Genomic DNA, 16,485 nt, shown 5'->3' with positions numbered 1-16,485 from the left:
GTTTTTTAAAGCTATTTTGCTAGTGTCCCTATTTCTTTCCCTGACCCAAGTGCAGTATTTACAGTGTCAAATTTGCTGAATGGCCAACTGCAGTTAAACGTGTGTGCTTCTAAGCATACATTGCAATGTCATCCACTTGGACATTTCTAATATAGTAGTCTTAAATATCTAAATTTTTTGTTAGAGCTGTTTTTAAAAACACACTTCCTACGTATTTTACATAAAACTAAAGCAAAAGCCAAAATATTTTCAGGTTGAATGATAACATACAAAATGTTCATAAGCAAGAAGTTTGCATTACAAGCTAAAAACCATTAGTGCATAAGTAGTGAATCTAATCAATAATACTTGAACATTACAGAAACCTAAATTACTGCCTTTCCTATTTTTCTCTTATAGCGGGACCGCTGGCTCTGGCCCGACAGCTTCTCACCATGGACTCCGACCCTTTCTTTGTCTTAAACAGTGATGTAATCTGCGACTTCCCTTTTGAGGACATGCTGCGTTTTCATAGACATCACGGCAAAGAGGGCACAATTGTGGTGAGTGTTTGTCAAAGGTCCTTTCTTCACTGTCATTTGTGTTTCATCAGTAGGACTGTAGTCATGCTGAGATATTTGCCTTCACTACGATGCGTGTGTGCAGCAGAAATGATGGACTATCATTCAGCATCTCTTGGACATAGATGAATGGACGACTACGAACCCTTTGAAACATAACCGAGCTACAATGAGATCATGGGGTTGCGAGTAGAGGCAACAGCCTGCAGTGATTGCAGAAACCAGAGCAGAAGGGCTATATACCTTTCTGTGAGCTAACGTAGCAGTGCACCAGTTGCTTTTAACCACATTAAAATTGTCTCTAGTTGTGTTGATTGTGCTCAGTGGATGCCTCCATAATCACAACAGGGCTGTGTCCGTAGGCCAATGTGCTGAACTTGTCTATGGTCACTTTGGGTGTTATTTCCTTATTAATCCATGCAGAAAAAATGGCGCTCTTAGTGTACTTAGGATGCATATTTGATTCTCTTGGAGCTGACACTACCCAGTATTTGGGGCTGATGCTGCCCTACTGAACACAGCCCCATCAGTGTTGTCCAAACCCATAGCGCATACAACTAATGCTTTGTTAGTGAGCATCTTTTTCTGTGCAGAGAGTTGTGTTTCCATGAAAGTAATCTGAGGTTTTCCTTAGCATGTGACGCCTTGATGTATACCTATGTAAAATGGAAAAAAAAAAAAACTGTTTCTGACGCCTATCAATATGTAGTGAGTGAGCTTTATACAGAGGCTAACTGGATCATTTGTTGAGCACAAGCCTCTCCTAACCACCGCATCTGTCACTCATTCAAGTTTCATGGACACTTGAGTGCTGTATTTGCACTAGCCTCTTCTCCTGGTATATGTGAATGACTGCACAATCTCTCATTTCTTCAAAGCCAGGGCCAGTAAATGTACAGTTTTATTTTAATTCTTACTGTTCACTACTCTGCACCATTTTCCCCATACTGCATTCACCCGAAGCATCTAGGCGATTCAATGTGTTAAATTTCAATCCTGTTTTTAGTTTGTAAACTCAGCAGATCAATCTCCCTCCAAACGTTATCACTTCTGACCTGTAAAATTTCGAAGTGATTGGTGTGATAATCTGACTCCTCTGAAGTTTATGTTGGATTTACCTGCAAAGCTCTGAGTGTAATAAGGAATTTTAACCAGGGTTCTCTAGCCCTGCTCAGATTCTCTATTGTTTGTTTACATCATGACTGCTTTTTCATTATACTCTGGTTTGATATTCCTTGTTTTGTTCCAGGTGACCAAAGTGGAGGAGCCCTCCAAGTATGGAGTGGTTGTGTACGAGGCAGAAACTGGGAGCATTCAAAAGTTTGTGGAGAAACCCCAGGTGTTTGTATCAAACAAAATCAATGCTGGAATGTACATTTTCAACCCGAAGCTCCTGGATCGGATAGAAGTAAGCAAACTCGTTCTCGCCTGGAATATCTCTGCAGACTGACCAACTTTTTTTTCTGTTGAATTTCTCCCTCTTACCCTGCTTTCCTTCTCAAAAAGTGTGGGTAAGAAAGTGAAAAAAATCTTTCTTTTTTCACAAAACATGCTGTCTTCTATGTGATTAAAACTATGATACCTTTGTATGCTTGAGTCGTTTTGCAGTCATGAATGCATCGTGGTCAACAATGTGTAATATATAATAGAGGTAGTCGACTGAGAAGTTGTTTCCGACGGTTAATGATGGATTGAAATTTATTTAGGGACGGTGGCCAAACTTTTAAAGCTTTTTCCTCCCCCACTTGCTTTTTTGTGTTATCTACAGTTGCGACCCACCTCTATAGAGAAGGAGATTTTTCCTGTGATGGCGCATGCAGGCGAACTATATGCTATGGAGTTACAGGGTAAGAAAGTAATTCATATTTTGCAATTATTTCTTTTCTGGAAATATGAGGGACACCCAAACAGATTTACATTAATTACATTATTGTAAAGATCCAACTTGAGTGCTAACATAATAACACCATAGTATACAAAAATAGGGTGAACTCTATTTGGATTTATTGAACTCCTTATCACCACTCTGTTGATGGGGAAAGAGGTGTCAAAAATGGGGTTGGTGAGCAATGCTGGTCTGCCCTTTCTTGTCAGATGATATTGTATTTATTTGAATCTCTCATATAATGTTGCTGTTATTCATAGTACATGGTCTCATGGTGGTTAAGAAGTGATCCTGAACAGAGCATCTGTAAAGTGAGGTTTTAAGAAGGTTCTTAAAATTAAGTAGTAGGTCGCATTCAGTACAGTGGGCATTGTGAGTTATAATGTGGCCCTTTGTATCTGGAAGGATCTTCCTCTTTGTAGCTAGATTGTTTTTCTTTACAAATTGAAGATTGTTGATTATTCGCAGTCGGAGCTGGTGAGTAGGGGAGGGTTTTTTAAGTGGCCAAGCAAAAGTGTTAGGGCTGTTTCCATGAAATATTTTCTGAAGCAGGCAAGCTGATGTAAATTGAATCTTTTTGAAAATAAATTGAGTATTACCACCTGGATAGGGTCCTCTTCAGCACTGACATGCCTTTATTTGATGAGAGAACCCCAAAGAGCTGATTGTACACTTTACGGTCTTTGTGCAATTGATGTAAAAGCACAGTGCTATTTTGGAGTCCAGGTGGTAGAATCTCTCCTACTCTTTCCTTTTGAGGTGGAGGACAGACCACTGGGAGTGTAGATAGACTGGCCGACGTGAAAGAGAGTCACAATGTCAAGCAGAAAGGCCACTCTAGTACGTAATACCAATTTCTCCAGAAAGGTTGTGGTGTACAGGGACTATACAGAAAGAGCTTTAAACTCACTGACAAAATAAGCTGAAGTGATTGCGACTAGGAAAACTGTCTTCATGGTCAGGAGATGCAGGGAACAGTTCTGTAACCTTACAGGGTACACATAAGGAATATAAGACCAGATTAAGGTCCCATTGAGAACCTCAAAAGATTTTGGGGAAGTAAGTGAGCCAAACTTATAAGAAAACGCATCACAGCCGTTGAACTGAATAAGGATGACCTGTCTGGTAAATGCATATAGCTGAAAGGGCTGACAAGTAACCTGTGAACCCTTGCAGGGCCAAAGACACAACAAACCGTAAGACATCCAAGAGTGTTGTGGGTTCTCAATAGTGCCAGGGTTGGACACCCTTATTTTAACATTAGGCCAGTAGCCTGTGCTTTTAACATATAGACACATTTTATTCATTGTATATTTTTTAGCCTGGCCAGCTTTCAGCTTGTTGTTTTTAAATTTGAATCGGTTGCTTCTTTCTGAGAAGACATAGCTGTTAGAGCTGCACATTTTATCAGCCCTTTGCACGCATTTCACTTTGCGCCGTGCTCAAGGCTGTCATGTTTGGTACATGATGTTCCAACTCGTATTGCCACTCCAGAAGCTGAGGAGACCGCCCCCATTTTCCAGACATATTATCACATCAGGCCTGTTCGTAGAACACTGTTGTATTTGTTATATGGACACCGTATAGGCCTACGAGGGGCAGAGAGCATTCAGTCATGGCTGTCCTGCAATGTACACCAGTCCATTGACAGCTTTGCTGATCCTGGAGCTGACTCTTCAGCCAACTGAGAGGATTGCCATCCAGATAACAGACAGACCCCTACCAGCCTTTTCAGGTATCGGGTTGTGGTCCTTCACTTAGACCAGGATAGGCAAAGGTGTTACCACCACTATGCTCTCAGATTTTAGACATGGGGTGTATATATGAATCATTTAGATTTTTAGGATTATACAAAGATGGTGGGGTTGTTTATCTTCTTTACCCTAATTGTAATGATGATCACTGTTTTATGTTTCATCTGCCTTATTATCGCAGCCCATGCTTTTCATAATCGGATGTAATTACTTAAATAAATATAGTGGAACTTATCTTGCATCACTTGTTCTGCATTTGCATGTGTGAATCTTTGTAACTGAGGGGTATGATCTGTTCAGCATGACTTCCCTGAGGAGTCAGAGTGTCATGTTTAAGATGCCACAGATCACCTTTACTTTCTAGGTTTGGTTGAGGCACTGCGCACTAGCCAGGAATCGGGCCAACAGCTTCCAGTCAGTGTGGGATTGACTCAGTCACCCACACATGGTGGTGCTGCCACCCTAAACTACGAAGTCTTGTTACCATAAAAGGAACTGCACAACATGGTCCTACTAACGTTGGTCAGTTGGTCTGTTAACGGATCTCCAGAATAACTTTCTCTCGCATGCCAGGGAGTTGTCTATAATGCTAGGAAAAATACTCCTTAACTAAACCAGTAGTACCTGTCTTAAGTCTCTAGGTTGTTCAAGCTTGAACCGTAAAAGGATTCCCCATTAGGTGTTTCTATCTCTGAAGTTACCATTTTAAATTATGGCACAACCACAACCGGTGGTAATGCCAGTAAACATGAGACAACTTCTCACACAACATATATTAGCTTGTGGGCTTCCTAATTGGGGTGGAGATATTATGTTTGGTGTAGAGGCACACGATGCATACAGAACAGAAATGTTCTATTCATCGGTCACCTTTCCTGCTGTAGATGCAAATTCAAACCACTTCCCTACATATACTGCAGAACACCCAACTGCACAATACTGAGCAGATTACATATACTGAGAAGTACACTATCATATCAAGAACACCATAATGGGTTTTAAGGATCCCTTCCACACATTATTCAGAACATCAGGTTAGGTCATTTAATTAATGATGGAACTACGTGGCCAGAATTGGCCACATAGTTACCACATCGAAACATACAAAATTTACAGGCAGAAGACCTGCGCCCACTATACAAAACAGACCTCAAATACCACCCCAGCAAGGGCTGCTCCAGCTGTTCCACCACTGACTGCTCAAGGGATAAACCCGGCAACATTCAATAATGGGTAAAAATCCCATTGTGATGAAATTCAGTTTTGGATAGCACAAAAAACACTGAAGACAAACATAGAATTATCACAGTTGTTTGCCATTTGGAATGCTTTTCTCTATAGAAGATTGTAGCACTTAGGGCACAGTATTTGTCACAGTTTATGCTACCAAGCATGGTACACCAACACTTGTGAATCTTCCAGGAGTTTTACATACAAAAGGGCACAGTATTTGCTGCAATTTATACTACCACATACAGTACACTAACACTTGCAAATCTTCCAGAAGTGTTTAAACAAATACAAAACTAACATGGAGCAGCCCCTGTCCTGGATTTGGGGATGAAACTAATGGGCAACTTTGACACAGTCTCCTCAACAATTGGAAGTAACATTAAAGGGAAAGCAGCAGCATTGGCAGTATGCCAGTTGCTCTGGAATGTTTCTCAAATAGATCAGGAACCTGATCTGCCAAAGATTATCACTGAGTCAAATATTAGTCTAGGTCGAGAGAGTCTGGGGCCAGACCTAGTAAGCCACAGCTTCAAGGTAATTCCAGTAAAAATAACACTTAGCAAGCACAAGAGGGTTCTAAAAATGCTAGGATATACAGAAAAAAATAAAGATACAGTAAAACACAGAGGAGAATCTCCACATTTAGAGACCTATGAGAAAAGACACAATGTTGGGAATCGTGACAATTTTAAAACTTCCTGACATATCAGTATACTCATTACTTCCAGAACTCATCCGACAAACTGAACAAGCGAAAGGGGCAGTCGAAGCACTAAAATGCGTACGTGAAAACTGAAAAAAGAAGTCACAATGCTCCTCTGATAAAAAAAGGAAGAAAAACTTCCACAACAAAAACCCCAATTATAAAAGACTGTGGTTGCAACAATTTTGGCTAAGTATGCCATACATCTTGAGAACATTACTGAACAACAAAATATGGGCAGTGACTCTGCTAGACAGCACTGCAGAGGTCACGATAGTCCGCCAGAGTCTCCAAGAACTTCTGGAGGTGACAGCTGCTAACAAATTCCTTGAAGTCAAAACAGCAGACGGGTGCGTTTCACCACCCGACAGGGTATACAAATTAAAAATTCTAATTGAGGGGGACATTGAGCACACTATCATAGTCTGAATAAAATTAACATTAAAATATGGCATTCTTCTGGCTGAAAAGGATTAGCCACCAGAATTTGTCTGAATGCTCCCACAAGGGTGAGATGTCATTTTGCCTTCTCAGTCTTTGCTCCAGATTTACTAAAAGAAGGCCATGTTGCAGATTGGGCTGTGGTGCAGGCTCCAGCGCCATACAGCAACCATGTGAGTTTGTAATAAAGATTGTCCCCATCATGTCATACCAATATAGTCCAGTACACAAATACAAACTCAGTATCCAATAAAACATAAGGCTAAACCCCCAGTGAGAGAAATTCTCTCACAACTGGAGTACTAGGGAGTAATTGAACCCTGTATATCTCCTATGCATAACCCTTTTTTCCCATTGCTAAGTCGGACCATTCATATAGGACAGTCTTAGATTACAGACATTTAAACAGTCACACATGCACATTTGCCATTCAAAATTCACATAGTATAGCACTTATGAACAACATAGTGCTCTAAAATACAAAAAAACCTTGGACATTTCCAGTGTTCTGTCTGCCAAAATCTAGTGCCTGAAAGCTGGAATCTAAGTGCCTTCTCAGCGTTAAGCTCCCAGCGTTGATTTTTGTCGACTTCCCAAGGGTATAAGAACAGTCCCGGATTGTTCTCTGCCCGTGTGACCTCAGTATTGCATGATCTTGGTCCTGAGGAGTTGTTCTATGTAGATGATATATATCTGATGGATGATGACCTAGCACACACCTAGCCAGGATAGATTGCATTGTTTTGGGATTTGCCGAACATGGCTACAAATTCAATTTTAAGAAAACAAAAATTGCCTTTCTCAGTATACTGTTCCTGGGATATGAGGGGAAAAGTCTTGTGCCACAATTCCTAGGACAATTTGCTCAGTTACAACCACCAAATAACATCAAGACACTGCAGTCTTTGCTGGGTTTCTTCAGTTTTGTCAGAACCTCCATTCCAGACAATGCCAACACATCGAATGACTATATGACTTAATTTATGATGATTTCTCCAGCAGACACTGGAGACCACAAGATACACAGATCATTACAGATTGATATGCTTGAAACAAAGCACCTACATGTGTAAACAAAACAAACTTGGTAAACCCGGGTGCCATCTGATTCACATATGTCACGTTCATTGAAGGTGACACAGTACCCATAGTGTACAAATCACATCTATAGTCCAGTGCAGAAATGTGTTTTGCACTAACAGGAAAAAATACTGACTGCATTTCAGATGGCGTTCATCACGGAGAGACCACTAGCACACGGAAAGCACATCATTGTCATGACCCCAGTACCTGCCCTTGGGGCCATTACCAAAGCCAGCATTCCCAACGCAAAAGCATTACATCCACGTTGGATACAACAGACAAACTCCTTGACTGTTGCTTATGTTGACCGTTTTTTGACCCACAGCTACAGAAGCAAGAGTGTCTCCAAAATGAACTTGAATACCCAATGTCCACCAATGTCATGCCACTTGACCAGCACAGAATAATAATCTACACCAGTGGTTCCCAACCTTTTGACTTCTATGGACCCCCACTTTACCATTACTGGAACTTGGTGACCCCCACTGAATCATTATTGGAATTCAGGTACCCACACTGAGTCATTACTGGAATTTGGGGACTTCAGCCTAAACATTGTTGATGATTGATTTAAATTGCAAAACAATAGAAAAAACATACAGAGATAAGCCATCATCAAACACATACACAAATTGTATTACACTTTATTTAATTGCAAACAAATGTTAAAAAATAATAAAAGGAAGGTTTGAGCTTTTTTAAATTCAATTGAAGCCACACATAGTCCATGCCGCATTCCGTTTGCACCTGCACTGCTCCCACAAATCAATCTGACGTTGCTGATTAAATTTTTAGCATCCAATTTCAAATTCCTTGAAATTTACAGTGCGTTTTATTTTCAATTGGACATTTAGGCACTTTATCTATATATACTTTATTATTCTGCTAATATTATTTCTTTTTCTGAGAAGTCGCAGACCCCCTGAGGAGGCTTCACTAACCCCCTGGGGTCCACGGACCACAGGTTGGGAACCACTGATCTACAGTGAAAGTTCAGTTGAACCAGCAGTAGATACCAAACATCAATACTCTGTGGCTTGCACAGCCGTTTGTGGAGTAATGAGGGATGGTGAATTCCACCCTCAACAGACCTACATGCAGACCTTGGGGGATTGCACAGCACAACTTGCAGAGCTTAAAGCTTAGAATTTTGTCTGCAACGGATCCAAGCTACTGGTACCACTTAAAGCCACAAACTTTTGTCCAGTGTAAACCAATTTTGCAGAAAGACGCCTGGCCGCCTAGATGACAGCCACCACTTCGGGATGTAGATCCAAATAAGTTGCATGCCACCACTCATTCTCTACACATGTAAGTGTAGATTCTAAAACCCTGCTCTATTGCTGCAACAGAACATCTTCCAGAAGCAGCAAAGTGATCAGAAGACAGATGCTTATGCCCATAAGTTCCAGGATTCACACTATTCTGGCTCAATTCAGTGCCATCCAGATGACTTTGGCCCAGTCCTTCCTGATTTTCTTCAGCAGTCTGGGCAGGAGAGGTAGTTAGGAAATTTTATTCATTAACACCACTCTAAATAGAATGCATCTGTGACAGAGAACCTTATTGGGAATTCCAAAGCATAAAAGTGTTAACACTGCCTAGCAATCAGCTGGTGTTGACAGACCAACAAAGCTTCCTCTCCCACAAGTCTGTTATTTTTGACTCAGTCCAGTTGGTTAGTGGGAAAATGTGGAGGCCTATACTACTATACTCTCTTGAGTAGGATGTGGTGTTGGGGAAAAATAAAAGCAGAATCATCCTGAGCTGGACTGGGTCTGTGTACAATCTGTCTATTTACTGGTGGGGGAGAGCAGGGTTTCTTCCAAGTGCTCAGTGGGGAGGGGGAGGGATGGGGGTGAATCAAGGCCTAGTTGAAGACCATTAATGGTTCTCAGGTGGATTGTCCGGGCTGTAGCACCTATGTGAGGCTGATGGTTTTTATCTGAAATAACAACTGGAGATCATAAACCTCTGCTGCTCATCTAATGAGCATGGCGAACAAACCAGATTGCTCCGTGGAAGGGCCAATGTGCATGCCGGGGTAAGTGTCCAGCCCACTAGCCTCTTGTTGGTCCACATAAAAGTTGTTATCATACCGAAGGGCAAACGTATCCTCACCAAAAGGTGGTTAACTCTGGTCAGGATCTGATTCTAAATGCTGCTGAAGAACTGGAGGACGGCTCCTTGAAAATACTCCTGTTTTGTCACTGTCAGACTGTATTTGGACTGGGCACATCGGAGCGGGGCTGGAATGCAGCTTCATACGAGATGGAGACTGATTTTGTTTGAACTTGGACAAGACAGTATGATCAACGTCCTCCTCTGGCAGTGGCAGTGGCAGCGGCAGCGTTGACGTGGTGGGAGCCAGCAAGAATCATGGTGCCAGGCATGAGGTCAGCTCTAAATCTGCAGCTAAATCTCAACCAGGCTCAAGAGGCACAAACTGTGCAGAGGGAGGACCCACCAGCTGTAACCTGACTGGAGGCCTCCTCAGAACCATGGGGCACGAAGGCACGCAAAGGGAATCTGAGCAAGTGGCAAAGATGGGAGCATGGCCTCCTTGAATGTCTGAGTCTGTTGTGACCTTGCCAGTGGGGTGCATCAGGAGGGCCTGTGGAATTGGCTTCTAAGTAGCAGACACGGTGTGAGGCCAGGGGCACCTTGGCGTCATTGCAACTTCCCAGAGGAAGAGTAGTGTGCCTAGGATGTGGCCTCCTTGGATGTCTTGTGCTTCTTCTTTTACTTGGACTTACCAAAAGATCTGAATTGCAATGATGAATTGTTGCAGACGTGAGTCCGTGTCCTCGACTTCCAGTTGGAATGGGCCTTTGTGTGAATTCCTGCAGTGTTTGGACTATAGATTGGCTTTAACGTCACAGATTACTTTTGGGCTCATCAGGGCACACTCCCTGCACAAGTTGGAGTTGTGACCCGAACCCAGACACCGGAGGCACATCACATGCAGATCTGTCGCAGACGCCCGTTTTCAACATTCCCTGCAAGGCTTAAACCTTGTAGTTTTGGGCGGGGACTCATTCTCATGCACATTGGAAGAATGTGGAAACAGACTTGCCAAATGGCCAGAACAAAGTAAGCGCTATCTCCAGATCTGCATTAGGACTTGTAGAAAGGAAGGAATTGACATCAGCGTGCTTCAGTGGCGCCTATAAGCGGCTCCGGTCATCACTTTGGGGCAGAGTGGAGTCAACGAGGAGCCGCACAACACCACCTAGTATGCTGGAAAAAAAATCTAGATACAGCCTGGCACCTGGGGATATTCTAAATGTGAAGAATCTGCTGTTGGAAGTATCCGTCAGACTCTACTAGTTCTGTTAGTAATTTCAAAAGACATATTGAGGTGGTCAGACCAGAGGGTTCTAATGAAATGTTGAATTTAATAAGGTTGTTAAAAGCAGAGGTTAAATCTAACTAATACCCTATGTTATCTGTAGGGTCAATCAAATGTTGTGGTAAGCTAAAAAGTATCATAATTATAACTTCAAAGAATGCAGATCTTTGGGGAGCTCTGCCCAGCTATTAAATTCTCCAGGTATTAGTAGATCATCATAACAGGATTGGGCATGTAAGAGGCACTCCTCTAGCCAGTAACATAATATAACATATAGGAAATGAAGGTCGATTAATTTAAAAAACATAGCATGTTTAAATCTAGCAGCAGTGTTTCTGGGGAACTGATTGCCAGGTGGGGCAATAATAATTAAGCTTCTGTAAGAATAACTGAAACTCTGCCTCCGCTCTTGTCTATTTTATTGGTGAATAAAGGTTTACACCCTGGCGGAAGAAAGTCTTCAAGTATCAGATCAAGATAAATTGACAGCCAGGTTTTACAAATAAATAATAAGACAAATAATTGAGTAGTGCATCACCCATCTATGTAAAATAAAGTCAAAGTATGCCAAATGTCTCCTATTCCAATTATATTTGCTACTTATACAACAGTTTCAATAAGCAATTTTTTAATCAAAATGTTCCTTGGAATCTTCTTATAGTAAATCAAATACATTTTACTTGTTAAATCTAATTATGGTCAATGAAAGCCAAAGTTTACAAAGCTGATGTCCTTATAAGTGTCCTTGACCTGATACCATTTAGAAGTGTTACTTGTAGAAAAACTGATATTCACATCGGATTTCCATCCATATGAGGAAAATGATGTATGTAACAATATCTTCTGTCCGACATGTTTCGTTCTGTTATGGGACTTCCTCAGGGCTAATACAGAATTCAATAAAAGAAAAAAAAATTAAGAAAGCACAGAGTTACAATTATATATTGATAACACATTGAAGAAACCAGTAAAAACCACCCCTGGTGGAAACTATCCACCTAGAGGAAAAAGATAAGAAGACTCGTTGCTGAGAGAGACACCAAGGTGATGTGCACCCAAAATAGATTAAGTGCTGTGATCAGATGTTAAAACTGCCACATGCAATAAGATCAAGAATAAACCACAATAGTAAGAAGAAAGAGAGAAATGACAGGGAACAATGTGCCTGCCAAGGAGGCATCTTTCGTGCAAGGTAAAAAAGACAAAGATAATCCAGTAAACATGCTCGTCCAGGATGTCAGAGTATCTGTATAAAAATTACCTAATTCTAGCTGTGCCCTGGATTAGTTGTATTTACAATGAAAAACATGTTTGTAAGGATCCAGGCAGTAATCTCTAGGATGAAGAAAGACAACATAAATAACAGAAATATGTAAGCCAAAATTGTCATTAAAAATCTAATCTTGATTAACATACAGTTGAGCCACAAATAGACAATGTAACCAGCCACACACAGCATGAAAGTATCAACCTCAACAATATAGCTGGACCATATGTATATCTTGATAAAAGAGATAACCGAAAAGTCTCACAGATCCCCAGTATATATAGATTGTTGGCAATGAGTCAAAACAGTAATTCATCCTTGGACCCTGATACGTCCATGAAGTCTGTTGATATAAATATCAATAACGGTCCCAATTTTATTTATGCAAGTATCACAGTATGCATACATGTGTGCCATATGTAGAGCTTTAAACTACAACCCAACACCATATTGTGTTCCAAACCTTATAACATTGGCCCAAGCAAGTTCGTCATTTTCGGGCTATTTCGGAGTACTTTCTATGATGTATATGGTCAGGAAGTACAATAATACTTCAACAATTCTTTGGGTGTTTCTACACAACAGTGGCATATTCTAGTGGTGGGCTATCGAGCTCACATCAATACATTGTATATTCAGCTTATAACAACTAACATGCAATACTGTAATATATTTTACTAGATACAAACAGGAAGAAAGAACTGCTGTTGCGCACTACCAGACCAGTCCACACCACCCAGGCGGCAGTCCCCAAATGGGTAGCCAAACCCCAGATTGTGACTACACAAGCTGAGCGAACAATGAAAGGAGGAGACCCAGACTGGGCAATGAAGCCGACAGGGGAGGCGGGAGGGTGCATCACCACCCAGACACACACACAACCATTTGTCACACAATACCACTCTTTCGCCCAGTAGGGTATGACAGCGCCCGCATCCCACTATTTAGTGATCAACTGCTGAGGGGTCTCAGTCCTCACCTATAGACTCCCCATGCACACTTTCAAGCATGCCACGCCAGAATTCAAGATCAAGTTCTGCCTGCTCATCCATTCGTATCTTACGAAGGCGACACTCCTCTGCAGTGGCCCACTCAATGAGGTTATTCAGCCATGTCTCCTGTACCGGAGGGGCCGGACCCTCCCATTGAATCACAACGCGCCTTTTAGCCAAAACAAGCCTAGCTGCAGGAATTTGAATGACACTTTGTGCCCTTTTTTAGGGAGTGGGAGGAGGCCTAGTAAACAATGTTTCATCGTTACCTGCAGTTTCATAGCTGTTGCCCCTCTTAGCGCTCGCACTGTTTGGCGCCAAAAAGGTATAATAGATTTGCATGTCATGTGACATGCTCAAAATTGGCGGGGGCACGCCACAATGAGCACAGCCATCAGAGCGCAATGGGATTGGCATATGCAGGCGTTGGGGTGTCAGATATACTCTATGCAAATAGTGAAAATGTGTCAGTTTAAACCTGGCATTGCTAGTCCCCTCACGCACTAATGCAGAGGCCCTATTCCACTCCCCATCTGTAAGCGGAGATCCCTGGTCTGCCTTCCTCTTATCTCTTATCCCAGTAATATTTATGTGTCTATCTCTCTTTAGGTCCTTTAGGTACTAGAAAGAAGCCCACGATCACATCCCGGATCAATAATAGCTGTTGTGAGGTGAGATTCAGTGGGTTCCATAGGGAAAGAGATCCAGACCTCCCGAGCTCTCTGCAGCAAGCTGGTGTATTGTAGGAATCGGCCCTGGTCTATGCCAAAGAGGTTCTTAGCCTCCTCCCGCGAGACAAATGTGCCATTTTGATATAGATCCCCTGCATTGTTACATCCACCTAGTCACCATCTAGAAAAATCCAATAAGTCTGAGGCCCTAACAAATGGGCAAATACACCAGAGCAGGAGAAGGTGCGCATATAGCGCTCCCTGCAATACCCGTGAGACACCTCTCTTCCACATCTTTGCCACCTGCAACACCAAAACGTGTCTCTCCCTCAGTAGTTCAGCTCCCCTCAACAGCAGACCTGGTAATCTGGATATACATATATAACTTGCTAGTAACTCTTTTTCCCAATTGGGGGTATCACTATACCACATTGCCGCGTATTGTAATAGACTTGCCATATAATATAAATGAAGGTCTGGCAGCCCCAGTCCACCGTCAACTAGGTCTAACTTCAAAACCTCTAGGCGGACTCTGATTCTCTTGCCTGCCCAAATTAAAGATCGCAGTAGTTTATCAATCTGCCAAAACAGCAAAGAATGCAATTCACAGAAGGAATTTTGCAGAACATATAGACACAGTGGAAGTAATACCATGTTACTCAGTGCCATTCTACCTATTACTGATAATGGCAAGGTAATTCGGAACCGAACAGAGGCACGGAGACCATCCATTTATTTTCCCATGTTCAATTTGTATTGAAGCTGAGGGGAGTGGGTTATTTGCATGCCCAAGTACTGAAAAGACTTGGTCTCCCATGTCAATCCCACCCGCGGCAACGCCGCTGCCTCAACTGTTGCCAGCCCTGACATGGGGAACCACACCGTCTTCCGGCGATTGATCTGGAGGCCAGAAATCTCTCCAAAGTCCACCATCATTTGTAACAACAGCGGGCTCGATCTCTCCGGATCAGTGACATACACCAGAGTGTCGTCTGTGTACAGCGATACAACATGCGTTCTGGTCCCCACTTTGATACCACACCTTTCTAAGCCTGCCCTCAGTTGTATATCTAGAGGCTCCATAGCCAACGCAAATAGCAGTGGTGACAACGGGCAGCCCTGCCGTGTACCTCGTTCAATATCAAAAGGGTCCTACACCATCATCCCCGTTCGCACCCTTGCTAGCGGTGCTGTATACAGCAGGCGTACCCATGCCAGGAAGTGTGGTCTAATAAATATCAATAACATATAATTAAAACTAGTGTACTTCAATGTATTATGCTTGTGTACAATCATCTAATGAGTAATGTGGTATTTTGTAATGGGTACAGATGCTGCAAATTATCCCACACTGTGAATAATCATTAACAGTGGGCAAAGACAGAAGTCTACAGCCCCAAACTTCACCCTTTATATAAGTCCCTTGAGTCCAAATAGACCACTAAATGTAGAGATTTCCCTGTCAAAAACTGCTATCACCCGATCCATTCTGATGGCGGCATAGCGCATGGTTTAAAAGTGAGGATACAAACTAACATTCCCAAAAAGAGGGGGCTGTAGCAACCTAATTATACTGAACCAAAAGGTACAGTTCAGCCAAGTAATGTAAAGTATACAGTCGCTTACAGCATAACTTACTAGTATTGTAACTGATGTGTTTGACTTAAAAAAGACCACGTCTAGCAAAATCACGCACTACCGCCCGACCCATTTTAATGGCGACGCCGCGTTAGGTCACGTAATGAAAATAAAAAATACACCCAAGACAAAATATGGTGATCAGTGGGGAAGATTTTATCTTTAACACCACAATTGTAATTACCAAAAAAAAAATGGTCCTTATAAAACTGACCTTATCGATAGCCATTTATTGCTCAGATACTTAACTTCTTGGACTAGTGCTAAAGCAGTGTGAAAAACCTTATGATCGATCAGGCTACTGATCGCTATTAGTGGTTGGTATAAGGAGTTTAAAAGATCTTGGAGCAAGATAAAGGAAAATGTGCGATCATAGTACTTCCGCAAAGGTATTGTTATGCCATAAAATGCCACCAGAGACAGAAATCCCCTATAGAGAAAAGAGAAACTAGAAATATTAGTATTATAAGTTTCAACGGAACAATGGAAAAGAAGTGTCAAGATGTTAATCTGTACAGTAGTACATAGTGCATTTTTGACAGAAACCACAATATACCCAGATTACATAGAAAAGCCCACTTGTGGCTTGTTATGCGCTCAACAAGAGATCCCCTATAATCTCCATATGTTAAAGAGCCAGATAAACAGCTTGACGGTACATGTAACAAATGTGCAGCAACTAATACCATGTAGGATTCCAGGCAGTTGTCTATTACATAGTTTTGAGAGACATACAGGCAATTTGTATATCTTAAACTATTGTCATTATGAGCTATCTCATATATCTAAACTTTTAGCCCTCAGTAGTATTACAAAAATGGTGCATTTCATTGTCCTGATTCCTGACCGATTCTATAGATTTGAGTCTAACGATCCAACTTGCCTCATCCCCACTTAATGCAGATT

General features: G+C 41.9%; 1 protein-coding gene across 1 annotated transcript in view; it reads left to right on the top strand.

The window, feature by feature from the left end:
* GMPPB (GDP-mannose pyrophosphorylase B) overlaps window positions 1-16,485 on the top strand; it is a 204,452-nt gene that overhangs the window by 75,643 nt on the left and 112,324 nt on the right. The window contains exons 5-7 of the mRNA XM_069206870.1: window positions 400-542; window positions 1,810-1,968; window positions 2,329-2,407. Coding sequence (XP_069062971.1) covers window positions 400-542; window positions 1,810-1,968; window positions 2,329-2,407 — 381 coding nt within the window. The remainder of the gene's footprint in view (window positions 1-399; window positions 543-1,809; window positions 1,969-2,328; window positions 2,408-16,485) is intronic.

The sequence above is a fragment of the Pleurodeles waltl genome, chromosome 9 (assembly GCF_031143425.1).
Source record: "Pleurodeles waltl isolate 20211129_DDA chromosome 9, aPleWal1.hap1.20221129, whole genome shotgun sequence".
In the NCBI taxonomy this organism is placed as follows: Eukaryota; Metazoa; Chordata; class Amphibia; order Caudata; family Salamandridae; genus Pleurodeles; species Pleurodeles waltl.
Note: the sequence above shows the minus strand (reverse complement) of the source record. Positions and strands in the feature narration are given on the sequence as shown.